This window comes from Heterodontus francisci, chromosome 8, assembly GCF_036365525.1.
Source record: "Heterodontus francisci isolate sHetFra1 chromosome 8, sHetFra1.hap1, whole genome shotgun sequence".
NCBI classification, from domain to species: Eukaryota; Metazoa; Chordata; class Chondrichthyes; order Heterodontiformes; family Heterodontidae; genus Heterodontus; species Heterodontus francisci.
This window is the reverse complement of record NC_090378.1, coordinates 117984438-118000066: the sequence shown is the minus strand read 5'-3', so window position 1 is coordinate 118000066 and position 15629 is coordinate 117984438. Positions and strand designations below refer to the sequence as shown.

Genomic DNA, 15629 nt, shown 5'->3' with positions numbered 1-15629 from the left:
GTGTTACCCATGTGACCAATATTGTTTAGATTTGAATAGTCATTTTTGAATCAGTCACATGGTGACAATTCTATTTTGGACTGTACCTTTCTCCACTCCTATTTTTCATTTGCTCTCTTCCCATCTTTGAAACTTCACGTGAGCCAAGGCCAAGGAAGAAAAACTGTTCAAGGACTCTGCTATTATTACTCAATTAACTAACAGGAGGTGCCAGAGGTGCCTATGGTCAGCTACACACTCATTGTAGAACCCAGCGTTCAATCTGTACCTGCTTCGGACATTGTTGCAATCAGGTACAAGGATGGGGAGAAATCAGAAATTAATAGATTTCAGCTCATTCCCTGAATAAGGGTATGAGTGTGCCACACCTTGGTGTGGCCTGTATATTTAATGAGTAATGTCAGCAAAACTCAAACAGTGCTGCAACATTCCAAAAGAAAGTTGAAATGATGGCCAAAATACTTAAGAGACAGAAAAGATATCAACAATGTGGAAATTAGACATTGCGAATTAGCACTAATAGCAGCCACACCGCCATCTTCAATATGACGAGATGGCAACAAATGGTCTGAGGTAATTTTTTTCTTCAATACAAGAGGAACTTTTTTTAATGTCTGTGAATATATTGACCGAAGCAACAGCCATTAAGCAGCATGAACATGACTAATAGAAACAATCCATCTACTTACCAAAGTGCTTTGGTACAGATCGTCATCCTCTTGCCTGATTCCGATGTTATCGTGGCCATTCTTCTGCCTGCACCCAGGAAATGCCACTTTTGAAATGCAGGCAGTCACTGAGGCAGAACACTTGAGAGCCCAATTGCCAGAAGTTGTTCTAACAGAACGCTTCTGAATCCAACTGCAGACGGCTGCGAAGATGGAACGCCTGGGAACCTTGGGAGTGTGGGACGATGATGATGATGATGACGCCACACTACTCAGCGAGGATGATACTCCCGAGGAGACAGTGTCCACAGGGCGAATGGGTGAATGAGACGATACTTCAGATGACTGCAGAAATTTATTTTTGATAAAGTGTGTCAATGATTATATCTCATAAAGTTCCCTCTTCCCAGTTACATCTATTGTGCTATGAAACTCCCTGGCACTTACCACACCCCCGCCAAAACAAAAAATGGAGGCATTGTGGATACAACAGCTTGGTCTTGAGGAGGGGAAGTAATGCATGATTCCATGATAGTTAAACTGTGAAATCTTTCCATTGGTTTTCCTCCCTCGCTCAGCCAAAATCTGCTCCGAAGAATGATGCCGCCATCTCACATCCACTGGTTGATAAGCCAACATTGACAGTTCATCATTTAGCACGTTTGTAAATTACCCAGTTAGATTGTTAGCACATGGCATGCACAAATTCATCACGGCCATTACATTTGAATACTTCTGCTAGTGTTTTAACTCTAAGTTATCAAATAATCCCTTTGCTTTTCAGTTGAACACTCAGTATTTGAACACTCCTATATCTATGCAGATATTTACTTGCCTGCCTCACCCAGTTACTCATTGTAACTTTGCAGCATCCACCTATATAGGATGAAGTTAAAACACATCCTGTGGTGCTGCTAGGCTTGAACAAGTCAAGAAAGAGCATGAGTGCAAAAAAGTATTGGTGAGCTTGCCTGAATGAGAAAGCCAGCCAGTGCACACACAGGCAAGAGCTCGAGAGACAGAAAGAGACAGCAAGAACTAGAAATAGAGAGAGTTAGAAGGAAGGAAATTAGGAGTCAAATCACTCAGGTCATTCGGATGTAGCTCTTACCAGGTGAGTGCAGAATATTGGTAATGAAGAGGCAATAAAGGCACTGAAGAGGGGGTGTATCAGGATCAAAAGAGGAGAATCCATAAATAGGGAGGGTATTTTAAAGCAGAAATAGGACCCTAAAGATGCAGAACAGATATAATAATGGTTAACTGAACTGCTAAAAGACTGAATTGCTGAAATTTCCAGGGAACAGGTGAGAGACACTTTCTACTAAAACCAATGATACCAGCTTACTGATAAACTTCCAGGAAACACCACCCTTCTGTAGAGAAGATGCTAAATAGCAACTAAAGGTCAACTATAGAAAAAACAAAGCCTGCATTCAAGAGGGAATCTGGTGTGCATGCAGGGAGGTGTATTACGTTGTTGCGATTTGGGCAGCAGTTTACTAGATTTGATCCCAAAATACCGTTTTTGATGGACTATGCACTTTAAGCTGCTACAGTCACAGCCCAGGTGCTAACTTTATGGTCAACCATGAAGTCATTAATAATCTTTAAAGAATTAAAATTAAAGATTTTGGTTATTAGTGTGACAATATGTTTTAACACGCAAAGCTTCCTTCGAACATATTTAAAGGATATAAAATATCACACAAAACAAGCCAAGCTTGTATTTCACATAAATCAAATCACTGACCGAGTCCATGTTCTCCCCCGAGCTCCCGATCCGAGGGGATTTCGGCTGGTCACTGCTCTTGCTTGGAGTCCTTTCTGCGACCTCTGTCCCGTGAAATAGCCTGCATGAGGGAAAGGGATTCATCAGCTGAAACACTGAAAGAATACTAAAGTTGCTACACTGTACAGAAAGAGTTTACTGCTGATTCAGGTAGCACTTGGTAGTTGGTCACTCAACAATGGCCCGATATAATGAATAGTTTTTGAAATTTATTAGAATCACCTGCTCTATTCCATCCTGGGCCTGTAATGCAACTTATTGAAATAAAAACAGAAAATGCTGAAAATACTCAGGAAGTCTGGCAGCATCTCTGGAGAGAGAAACTGAGTTAGTGTTTCATGTCTGTGATCTTTCATTAGAACCCATTAACCCATTTATATTTTGATCACAAAGAATTACATTTGAAAAAGGTTCTTTCAGAGGTAGTAACAGTAATAATCAACAACTTAATTTATCTAGCTTTTATTAACATCATAAAATATTCCAAGATGCTTCACAGGAGTGTCAGGCCATAAATTTTGTCACCCAGTCACATGGGGATATTAGGGTATATTTTTATGTTAACAGCATTTTTGAATCTGGCAATGCTTTTGTATAGAACTGTCTGCATTGAAGGCAGTAGAGTTTCAATGTACAGGTATTTGATTTCTGTGCCTGATTAAAACCCAATGAGATTGTTGATTTGAATCTAGCAGGCTTCATAGTACGGGAAATGTCTGTCCTCTGCACTGCTCTGTCATTGGTAGATTAAAGCACAAATCCATCAACATAAAACAGAACTGAGCAGATTTTCCCTATCTCTTTGGGCCCGTACAAAACAGACAGACAGGAACCCACCACAAATCCAGCTATGTAGAAATAGAGCCAAATTTGAATTGAATGTACAAGTTAAGGCAGATACTTTGACTTTACACAAAATGGGAACATGGTGGAGAGCAGCATTAGAAGTAGTTTAGGAAGCTGCGACAACATTTCATTCACAAATTCAGGTACTGTACATGTAGCAAATTCATGCCATCTGAAAAGGACAGGAAACTGATGCCGATTCTGTCCAGAAGCACAGAACTGGGCCAAAGATTTATCAAGTGCTTGTTGTGACATATTTAAGTAAAAGACAAAGACCCAATATTTATGGTTGTATTAACAGCAAAACAATATTTGCCGTCATTACTCCACGGAGACTGACAGCAACTTCGGGAGTTCACAGATGCGCGGAATATCGTGGTCTTCCAGCCACCTCCAGCGTGATGCCACCACTAAACACATCTTCCCTTCCCTTGTCAGCATTCCGAAGGGATCGTTCCCTCCGCGACCCTCTGGTCCATTCCTCCATCACCCCGGACTCCTCGTCCCCTTCCTACGGCACCTTCTCATGAAATCACAGGAGGTGTAATACCTGCCCTTTTACCTCCTCTCTCCTGACCATTTAAGACCCCAAACACACCTTTACTGGAAGGCACCTGTTTTCAGAGAAAGGGCCTGTTTCAGTGCTGTATCTCTCTGTGACTCTCTATGAGTAACTAATTACAGAACAGCAACAGTCAAATTAGCTAATGACTTCTGAATAGTCACTTGAAATAAAGTGAAGCATCAACTAATGATTTACTGTAAGGATCTGCAATTCTGAGGGAATAATTGATTAGCCCCACTGGCTGCTTTCCAGTCCTTGCAGCTTGATCCACAGAAATAAGCATAAATAGTAAACCAGTTGTTTGGCACAGATGGGATGATGCAAACAAAATGATAATTGAGCACTTTAAATCCCTCATGCTGACATTTACAGGGGAATAAGAACAGACAGTTTGCAATCTCATATTGCAGATCAAATACACTAGACTGTACATTGTGGTTCTTAGAGCGTGACAACAATGAAGCCACATTAGCCTACATAAACCACATATAAAAACCATATCGTAATAGTGAGAGAAGTCTGCCAGGCAGTGAATGAAGTGTTTCCCTTCTCTTTCTTGGTTTCTATATAACATATGGTCAAGGCAGCCATGTGCCACACCACAGAGTGTGTGAACGTCATATTGCACCAAGGAATCATACAAGAGTAGGGAACTTTGATAATAGAACAAACTTAAAGGCTTCGTATCTGAATGCAGAAAGCATTCGTAATAAAATAGATGAGTTAACGGCACAAATAGAGATGAATGGGTATGATTTAGTGGCGATTACTGAGACGTGGTTGCAGGGAAACCAGGTTTGGGAATTGAATATCTAAGGATACTCAGTATTTCGGAAGGATAGGCAGGAAGGAAAAGGAGGCGGAGTAGCTTTGTTAGTAAAGAAAGAGATCAGTGCTGTAGTGAGAAATGATATCGGGACTGGAGATCAAGACGTAGAATCTGTCTGGGCAGAAATAAGAAATATCAAGGGAAAGAAGTCCCTGGTGGGAGTTAGCTATCGGTCCCGAAACAGTAGTTCCGCAATGGGGTACAGTATAAACCAGGAAATACTGGGGGCTTGTAAGAAAGGTACGGCAATAATCTTGGGTGATTTTAATATGCATTTCGACTGGATTAATCAAATTGGCAAGAGTCGCCTCAAGGGAGAGTGCATTGAATGTATTAGAGATTGTTTTTTGGAGCAATATGTTGTGGAACCAACCAGGGAGCAGGGTATTCTAGATTTGGTATTGTGTAATGAGTTGGGATTAATTAATCTCATAGTTAAAGATCCTCTAGGGAAGAGTGATCATAGCACGCTAGAATTTCAAATTCAGTTTGAGGGCGAGAAACTGGAGACCCACACTCGTGTTCTGGAGTTAAACAAAGGTAATTACATAGGCATGAGGACAGATTTGGCCCTAGGTGGACTGGGCAGGAAGACTAAAGGTTGGACAGTTGATGAGCAGTGGCAGATGTTTAAGGAGATATTCAATTCCTCCCAACTAAAATGTATTTCAGAGAGGAAGAAAGATTTTAAGAGGGGAAAAACATCCATGGCTCAGCAAGGAAGTTAAGGATAACATAAAGACAAAAACTAAGGCATACCATATTGAAAAGGCCAGTGGCAGGCTGGAAGATTGGGAAACTTTTAAAGATCAATAAAGGGTTACTAAAAAGGTAATAAAAAGAGCAAAGATAAATTAAGAAAGAAAACGAGCGCAAAATATAAAAATGGATATCAAAAGCTACTCTGAGTCTATGAAAAGGAAGACAGTAGCTAAAGTGAATGTTGGTCCTTTGGAGGATTAGACTGCAGAGTTAATAGAGGGGAACACAGAAATGTCCGAGATACAAAGTGGTGAGTGGCCACCATTTTCTGCACCCGCTGCCACTCCTGGCAACAGGACAACAATCCAGGCTAATAACTTCGAAGCTTTTTTACCTGCACACACACACACAGAGACACACACACACAGACACACACATAGAGACACACAAACACAGACACACACAGAGACACACACACACAGACACACACATAGAGACACACAAACACAGACACACATAGAGACAGAGAGAGCGAGAGAGAGACACACACACACAAACACAGACACACACACAGACACACACACACACACACACACACACACACACAGACACACATAGAGACGGAGAGAGCGAGAGAGAGACACACACACAAACACAGACACACACACACACACACACACAGACACACACATAGAGACACACAAACACAGACACACATAGAGACAGAGAGAGCGAGAGAGAGAGACACACACAAACACAGACACACATAGAGACACACACAGACAGACACACACAGACACACACACACACAGACACATAGAGACAGAGAGAGAGAGCGAGAGAGAGAGAGACACACACAAACACAGACACACATAGAGACACACAAACACAGACACACATAGAGACAGAGAGAGCGAGAGAGAGAGAGACACACACACAAACACAGACACACATAGAGACAGAGAGAGCGAGACACACACACAAACACAGACACACACATAGAGACACACAAACACAGACACACACACACACAGACACACACACAGAGACACACAAACACAGACACACATAGAGACAGAGAGAGCGAGAGAGAGAGACACACACACACAAACACAGACACACATAGAGACACACACACACACAGACACACACACACACAGGCACACACATAGAGACACACACACTTGCACACAGACACACATGCGCACACACGCACACATACACAAACACAGAGACACACACAGACAGACATTCACGGAGACACATACACACTTACATACACAAACACACAGACACACAAACACACAAACACACAGACACACAAACACACACAGACACACACACAAACACGGCTCTATGTTACCTTGTACATAAAAGCATATCTGATTACTGCAGTGAAGCTTCAAACATGAATTCCTAAAGATAAAGTAGCAAGGTAGAGTTCTTTTTTGCTGCTGCTGACCCACATGACAATAGATTAAATTTCTGACAAAGTGGAACGCAGATCTGATTTTCATTCAAATAGTTCAAATATTTAATTTCCATCACGTACGCTCACAACTAAGTGCAAAATCCTTTCATTTTAATACATGTTTTCTTTCGGAGTCTTTCCTGACAATGCAGAGCATGCGCAGAGCGATCGCTGACGTCATCAGTGCATCTGAACATTTGCCAGCTTGCCAGGATGAATCTGCACATGCACACGGTGACGTCACCACCAATAACAACAGACGCATTGCCTCACCCCCTCAATGACTGCAATCACTGCCTCCATTCATCCCAACAGTATCCCGCTTCAGCCGCTCGCTCCCCGCTAGCGCCCCCGACTTGCATCCCGACTGCTCCCTCCCCACGACCACCGCCCCCTGACACCCCCACCCCGACTGCTCACTCCCCGCTACCACCCCCCGACCCCGACCGCTCGCTCCCCGCTACAGCCCCGCCTGACCCCTCCACCTGACCGCTCGCTCCCTGCTACGGCCCCGCCTGACCCCCCCACCCCGACCGCTCTCTCCCTGCTACCGCCCCCCTGACCCCCACCCCAACCGCTCTCTACTACCACGCCCCACCCCGGCTGCTCGCTCCCTGCTATCACCTCTCCGCCCCCGGCCAGTCGCTCTCCGCGGCACCACTGAAGAAATGGTTGGCAGTAGGTTGCTGAGGGTGGAGTAAGTAGCTGAGGGGAGGCAGCGGCGAGGCACGGAGGGGGTAGCTGAGGGGAGGCAGTGGCGAGGCAGGTAGTGAGCGGTGAGTAGACGGGTGCAGGATGGAGCGACGAAGAGAAGTGCAATGGTGGGAGGGAGTGGGATACTGTTGGGGATGTGATGGAGGTGGTGACTACAGACACTGATAGAGTTTGGGTTTAATTTTTTGTGACAATTGAGCAGCAGCATTTTTATTACTGGCAGCTGTCTGAGACATCACAGATAGTGACGTTTCAGTTGATGAGGCTGCATTTGTACATGTGCCAGTACTACACCACCTGGTGGTTCTGTTGTCAATAAACGCAGCCTTTTTCTTTTCCCTCTTCTACATAGACATTTAAAAAGGTGGAATCTAACCACGGTGCATAAATTGCAATCAATGGATACTGGGAGAGGAATAACACATAGAAATCACTAGACATGAAAAGACCTCGGCCCATCTGGTTCACCTTCTACCATCCCAATAATCATATGATACAATGATAATGGAGTTGTTGACTAGACATAGTGTTCAATCTCTATCAATTAGTCTACAACAGATATAGGTATGAGGTGAGGAAACCCCAGTGTTGGAGCGATTTGAGTCCAAAGTCATTTGTTCTTCCCAATTATGCTACACTTATCACATGCCTCAAATTATTCAAACTGTATCAACCACCAAATCTTCCCAAGACAGTAAAACAATAATGGCTACACATCAAAAGGCTCCATTCACGGTGCAGCTGTTGTACATCATGTCTATTCACTGATCCTATAATAAAGGATGCTGTCCTCTGAAGTAACCAGATGAGGTGTCTCCTCTGCTTATTATGTGATACTTACAGGCTGAGGCACTTCACCAAACTCTTTCTGTCCTTTGGTGATGATGGACTGCTTTCGGGGGCTGCCTCTATTTCACGGGACACATTATAGCTGCAGGATGGCAGATAAGCACATTTCAGACAAGGTGCAACTAAAAATAAACAATGTTCTTGTTTAATGTTCTTGTCATTTTTGAGAATTCATTTTTCACACTAATGATTATTTTACTTCCAAAAGGCACTTATTTTTCAGGCTAGAGAATAATTCATATTACTTTGATTAATGATTGACAGGTGCAACAACCAGAATGGTTCTCACTATTGCAGCCACAATCTTTTCTGCTGTGTGAAAAGCAGCAAGAGAAGTATGTAACTCCACGTATCAGACATTCTCAGAGGACAGCCGCCATCACCCTTCACAGCTTTTTTGCAGGACACACTGAAGGGAGCAGAAATATGGTGCAACCTGTACATTGGATGGAGGAAAGTTAATAAGCACTGGGCTTATAGAAAGTGTACTGGTTAGAATTGAAGTTGAACTTCCAGTGCTTCGAGTGATAGAAAAAGTTGCAGATTCACAACAAACAAAGCAAGCACCTGGCGTCAACTGCACTGCTATGAGAATGCACACAGCTGGGAATGGACATTTCACAAGGAATGAAAGAAAGAGGAGGATCAGTCACCTCAGGTAGCGAACAATCAACATGCTAGGTCCAGTGATACTAAAATGAGGGAGCGGGTCCTGTTAACCAGCAGTAAAGAGAAGACAAAACATAGGAGCAAGAGTTAATGTTAAATGGCTCTGGAATCTTCAGTGAAATTCATTGAAAATCATCCAAAACTGCCCAAAGGAATCTTAGAATTTGAAGTGCAACTTATGTTCAGTGCAAACTGAGTTTCTGTGATGCTTTGCGCTCGTTTAAATATCATACTAGAAGCTGGCCCCACCCACAAAACTGACCATGTCCCCAGATCAAATTAATCATCATTGTGGGTACCCGCTAGTCAAGTGGATTTGTGGCCCAAGGAGGTGCTTAAAATTAAGCCTTTTTTTTCACAAAAAGGCGCAAGAATACTTAACAGGCACATCTCAAAAACTGTTTTCCCATTTACTAAGAAACCACCATCTGCAAACTAACGTAGCAAGTAAATAGTTTGTATTGTTTTTGTCCTGCTAGGCCCCCACCTGCCAAGAATGAGGCACATTAATTTTGTCATGAACATTGATTTTAAACTGTTACTGGAGTGAGGAAAGGACTTGTTAAACAGATCAGTTGTGGCTGGAAAAGACATTTGCATATTAACAGATGATGACTGGAAGAACAAAGGACCATTCCCTGACACATTCAACCCACAATGGACCTTAATCACCAGGTATTGTCTGTAAGAGGAGCATTCCAGGCCCTGCTAAAATGATACAATCCACAGAGCCAAGACATGGTCAGACCAGTTAGTCACATGACTAACCTCCTTGGCGACCTGGGGTTTTCTGAATTGCACATACAGTTTGAACTGAGTGTGTCTGTTTGCTCTTGGACTGAGAAGATCTCTCCTGTCTGCCTGCTCCCATCTCTTTCTCACAAGCCTCAGAACCCACTGTGGACACATGAACCTCAAGAGAAAAAAGTCTCCGACAGTGAATAAGGTATAAGAAGAATACTGGGCCCTCACAAAAATAAAGATCTACCTACAATCAAGGACTCTACAGTGAGCTTGAAGAACCGTAACAAAAACTCTTCAGATATTGTCTCAAACTTTTACACTTTATTTTTCTTCTGCCCTTTTCTGTCTCTATTTGCATGTGTGTATCGCGTATGCACGCCAGTGTGGGTGCGCATGTATCTGTAGGCGTTAACCGAATTAGAGTTTAAGTTTAATAAATTTCAACTTTTCTTCTTTAAACCTAAGAAAGCCTGTTTGTGCTGATTTCTTTGCCTTATAATTAGAAAGTGGTGAACAAGGATTCACCGGGGGGGGGGGGAGAAAAAAACAGTGTGTTTAAAATTGAACCCTGTTACAGTAAGACCAGGTGAAGGCTGAGAGGGACCCCGAGACACCTTTCTCACCTGGTCATAACATTTTTTACAGTAATTTTTACTTCTTTAAACTCTACTTACTCACAGGTGGTGGACTAACCACTGATTAAAATGTTTAATTTTTGTAATACATCCATTTTCAGCTGTATTAATAAAACTGCACCATATTATCACTAGATCAAGGAATATTTTTTGAGGCAAACCTATTTTTAAAATCACTTTCGAAAAAGCTGATCAGTTGTGTTGGGCTATTGCAAATGTTATGTTTGTGATATGCAAAAACATATTTGCATATCAAATCTGAAGTATTGCTTTTGAGAGAAAAAGAAATACTTCTCAAAAACTGCTGAAATTTACATCTGGATCATCAATTGTGCCCAAAGTGGAAACTCTGGGCCAGGTTTTCAAAATGGGCTCTCTGTATCAGTCTCTCAGTAAGTCTTTGTATTTCTCCTGTATTTGTTGACTTATTATTATGATGTGTTAAATAGGCAGATATCCATTCACCAAAATGAGGAAGCTGATGACAGTCTCTGATCCACAACTTGTTTATTGCCAATTCATAGTTCAGTCCAAAGATCAGTTCCCACTCTTTGAGTCATAGAGTTATACAGCACAGAAACAGGCCCTTTGGCCCATCGTGTCTGTGTCGGCCATCAAGCACCTACTATTCTCATCCCATTTTCCAGCACTTGGCCCTAGCCAGGAATGCTATGGCATTTCACCTGCCTCTACCACCTCATCAGGCAGTGCATTCCAGATTCCAACCACCCTATGAGTGATTTTTTTCCCCCTCAAATCCCCTCTAAACCTCCTGCCCCTTACCTTAAATCTATGCCTCCTGGTTATTGACCCCTCCACTAAGCAAAAAGGTTTCTTCCTATCTAAACTATCAGTGCCCTTCATAATTTTGCATACCCCAATTATGTCCCCCCTCAGCCTTCTCTGCTCTAAGGATAACAACCCTAGCCTTTTCAGTCTCTCTTCATAGCTGAAATGCTCCAGCCCAGGCAACATCCTGGTAAAGTTCCTCTGCATCCGCTCCAGGGCAATCACATTCTTCCTATTGTGTGGTGCCCAGAACTGTACACAGTACTCCAGTTGTGGCCTGACTCACATTTTATACAGCTTCCTGATTTGTACTAGTGTTCACCACTAAGTTTTTTTTAATGTATTGATTGTCATCTACAAAATGACAGTGGGCACATCCAAAGAATATCTTGCACCACCAAGCCCGCACCCACCCCCTCCCACCCCGTCCATTTTAGTGGAAGAGTCAAAAAGGTATTCACCTCAGTGGTGATCTGAACAATCTGATTTCAAACTTCTTGCGTGGCCAGATTCCACATTCCCTATTTTGTAATGTCTGCCCCAGCCCATGCTGAAATGTCTGGCTTCATTTGCTGTTGCCTTTGGCATCTCCTCAATTTTCCTTGTATCCCCATCTACTCTCCTTCCCAATATCTATGTGTATCTATCTCTTATCACCACTAGCTTGATCAGATTCAAACAAAGTTGGTGTTCCGAAGACTGCTGTAATTCGAATCCCGAAGCTCTAACCAAACTAGAGTTTTTCGACAAGTTTGAAACAATCTTTCCACTCAAGAAATCCAAATGAGTGACTTTTTCCACGATTGGAAGGAAAGTATTTTAAATACTACCAATTATTGGTAAATAAGTGAATAAGTTGATTTTTCTTTGAATTTGTTACATTGTATTCTTTTCTCACTCTCTCCCTCTAATTTTCAACCATTAAAATGTATCTCTCTTGTCTTGATTAAATTTTATATGTGGAATGCTTTGGTCTAGATTTCCATGTTTTCTACAATTTCTAGACTAACTCTTTGTCCAGAGGCAACTCCCCAACTGGGCAAAAACCCAGCCCTCAAATTCATAACTATGATGAGTATCACCTGCTCCCTATTAACACTGAAATGAGACCCGTTTCATTAAAGGGACCAGCATTTTCAATCTTGTCATGGTGTGTGTTACTATATACTAATAAAACCCATTTTGATACAACGATAGAACTCTTGTGATGGGTTGTGAGCACTATCCTGCTCAGTCAGATTCCATTACAAAATTATTTGAAATCAGGGACGGGAAGAGACTAATTGAACTGACAGGTTCACAAACATTGAACAGCCATTAAAATCATAGAAGATGACACAGACAACACAATATGAACATCCATTCTCGCAATACCACTCACCTTTCTTCATCAGTCAAATATTGTTGATTGTTGAACCACCTAAGAAACTTAGGGACTGGGGTGATGCAGTAGTTGTTACATGCAAACTTTAAAAGTTTAATTTGTGCTATCACCTCAAATTCCTGAAAGAGCATGGAAAGAAACAGTAAAAGTTTAAAAAATACACAAAGCATTGCTACTGCTACACCTGGTCACTGGTACTTTTAACTCCTGACCAAAAACTACTTTAAATACGTTTTGTTTGCTGGATACTCAATGCACAGTAAATCATGCCTCAAAGTCTCACTGCAGTGGGAAGAAATGGCACAGACGTGGCACCAAAGAGATGAATCTATACAGGTTATCCAAGGTTGCTTTCAGGCTACAATTCCTCTCAAAGCAGTGCCTGAAAGATGAATCTTCTGAAAAAATATTAATCAAACATTCATTTTAGAACAATATCAAACTGATAAAGGACTGGGAGAGAAGAAAATTTATTCAAGATTGCTACCTTATTTGAAAGATATTCTGATGAGTAGAAGCTCATCTACAGTTATTGATCCAAGATGTTGCACCAGAGTGAACTTTGTAGACTGCAAGTGGCTAGAATATTCTGAACCACAACACTGTAGTGTTTTCTTTTGATCACTTACGATGGGCCAAAGGGCCTGTTTCTGTGCTGTATAACTCTACGACTCGATGACTTGTGGGTTCTCTGCTACATCTTGTATTCAGTGACAGTTTGACAGATAAAAGGGAAAGACTTTTCCTATCAAATGTTGACAACAGCATGTTACTGTTGGGGTATAAAGTGTAAGCCAGTATTCATCAGGCCCATTAAAATATGCACACTTTATAATCATCCACTGCTTAGAGCAGCCATTTGATAGATTTATAGCCCCAATTTTAACCTATTCACCTCACTGGAATCTTACAGGTTTGGGACAGATGCCCATTTTGCATCCCAGTTGATTTTATGATCTATTGAAGTCAAACTGAGCAGGGCAGTTACTGCATCTTACCTGAACCCACTCAATTCCCGGGCTAGGCTAAAATTGGAACTCACGTTACACTTTTAGAAATGAAATTTCACTGCTTTCCACATCGTCAAGTTCTTATCATGTTATCATTTTCAGGTTCTCTGCAGAATGCTGTGACATGAAATGAAATTGCTTCAAATATCCTCAACAAAAACCTTGGCAATAAATGCATGTTTGAAAAGTTGGTACCAGCAACATCAGAAATATGAAGGAAAAATGCCCATCACCGGTGATAACCTAGGAGCTGCACTTGGAATCTCTGATGTGTCATGAATGTAACTGATGTCTATCTTCTGAAGGAAAATACTGTGTGAAATATTGAGAAATTATTCATCCGCTTTCATGATTAATGAAAAACTTGCAGTCACACCGAGACATAATTCAGTAATAATCTCAATCACGTATCAACACTGGGTACAGGCTGTACCGGCAATAACTGCTGAAAGGTAAATTACATCAAGTTAACAACACAGAAAAAGGCTATTTGGCCAGCTGGTCTGTGTCAGTGTTTATATTTCTTCCACCGACTTCATCTGACCTGATCTGAATATCGTTTTATTTCTTTCTCCCACATGCCCACAGCCAAATACTTGCAAGTTGATAGGTAAATTGGCCATTGTAAATTGCCCCTAGTGTAGGTAGGTGGTAGGAGAATGGTGGGGATGTGGTAGGGAATATGGGATTAGTGTAGGATTAGTATAAATGGGTGGTTGTTGGTAGGCACAGACTCGGTGGGCCGAAGGGCCTGTTTCAGTGCTGTATCTCTAAATAAATAAATAAATGCACTTATCTAGCTTCCCCTGAAAGACATCTATGCTATTCATCACAACTACTGCCTGAGGTAGCAAGTTCTGCACTCTAACCACTCTCTGTGTAAAGAAGTTTCTCATGAATTCTTTATTGGATTTACTAGTAACTACTTACGGCCCCTAGTTTTGGAATCCCCCCACCCCCTCACTGAACCCCCGACCACTATCCAAGTGAAAAAGAAAGCCCAATAACATTTAAGGGCATGTTTTCCCCACACACACAACTTTGAAAGTTTTTCAAAATGTAGTAATTCATACTAACCCTTCGTTTCTTTTCAAAATTGATCAAATCACCCTACAGGAGAGAAACAAGGACAAAAAACATGAATGCGATTTGTAGAAAGGTTAGATTGTACGACAAAATTATGGGCTTGAATGGTCAAGAGCGAAATACAACCCTGTTATCTTGGCTCCAAATTAGTATGCGGTAAAAACTCAATCATGTATACAACACCAAAGGTGTAATAGATGCACTGCCAAGTCATTATTTCATAAAATAGACAAGTCCTTCTCTGCAGTCAAATTCATCAACATCAATTTGATTATATAAGTCAGCAGCTATTTGAGAATGAAATGGTGTGTGATGTCCAATTAACTGAAAATTACCTGCACACAATAAAATTGGGCAATTTATGCAAAATTTTCAGGATACGGAAAAAATAGGGCTATATTCATAACCAGCTGCGTAGCAACTAGCGTGCGCTTCATTTACAGTGTTTGATTCACAGTGCAAAGCATTAAATTACAATAGCCATGCATATACTTTTTCTCATGTCTGCCTTTGATCAATCTCAGTAGTTATTTTATTGTTGCTTTTATTCTCATCTTCAAGAAACCTGCATTGATACGGTTACTATAGCAACCATCAGCAAAACAGGAATCCCAACATGTGGTAAAACAAACAGACTTACAACATAATCTGGAAGTGCAGTGTCCAGCATTGTGAGATCGGTGAGGAATGTGCCCAGGTAAGGCACAGTTCCTTGCATCACATCCTATAAAATAGAGGCAAATTTGTTCAACCCATTTTGAATGTGTTAATTGCCACATTTCCTGAACATACTACCCATAATTAACTTGTTCCCTTTAGTATGCATCAAAATCAATTTGCAACCAGAACATTGAACATTTAATACAGAATGGTATA

At 41.6% G+C, this 15629-nt stretch overlaps 1 protein-coding gene across 1 annotated transcript in view; it reads right to left on the bottom strand.

Annotated features, from left to right (window-relative positions):
• Nucleotides 1-496: 496 nt before the first annotated feature.
• Nucleotides 497-15629, bottom strand: part of LOC137373249 (ral guanine nucleotide dissociation stimulator-like 1) — a 59629-nt gene continuing 44496 nt past the window's right edge. The window contains exons 11-17 of the mRNA XM_068038100.1: nucleotides 15394-15477; nucleotides 14745-14777; nucleotides 12655-12776; nucleotides 8429-8518; nucleotides 2422-2521; nucleotides 690-1013; nucleotides 497-538 (exon numbers count right to left, since the gene is read on the bottom strand). Coding sequence (XP_067894201.1) covers nucleotides 497-538; nucleotides 690-1013; nucleotides 2422-2521; nucleotides 8429-8518; nucleotides 12655-12776; nucleotides 14745-14777; nucleotides 15394-15477 — 795 coding nt within the window. The remainder of the gene's footprint in view (nucleotides 539-689; nucleotides 1014-2421; nucleotides 2522-8428; nucleotides 8519-12654; nucleotides 12777-14744; nucleotides 14778-15393; nucleotides 15478-15629) is intronic.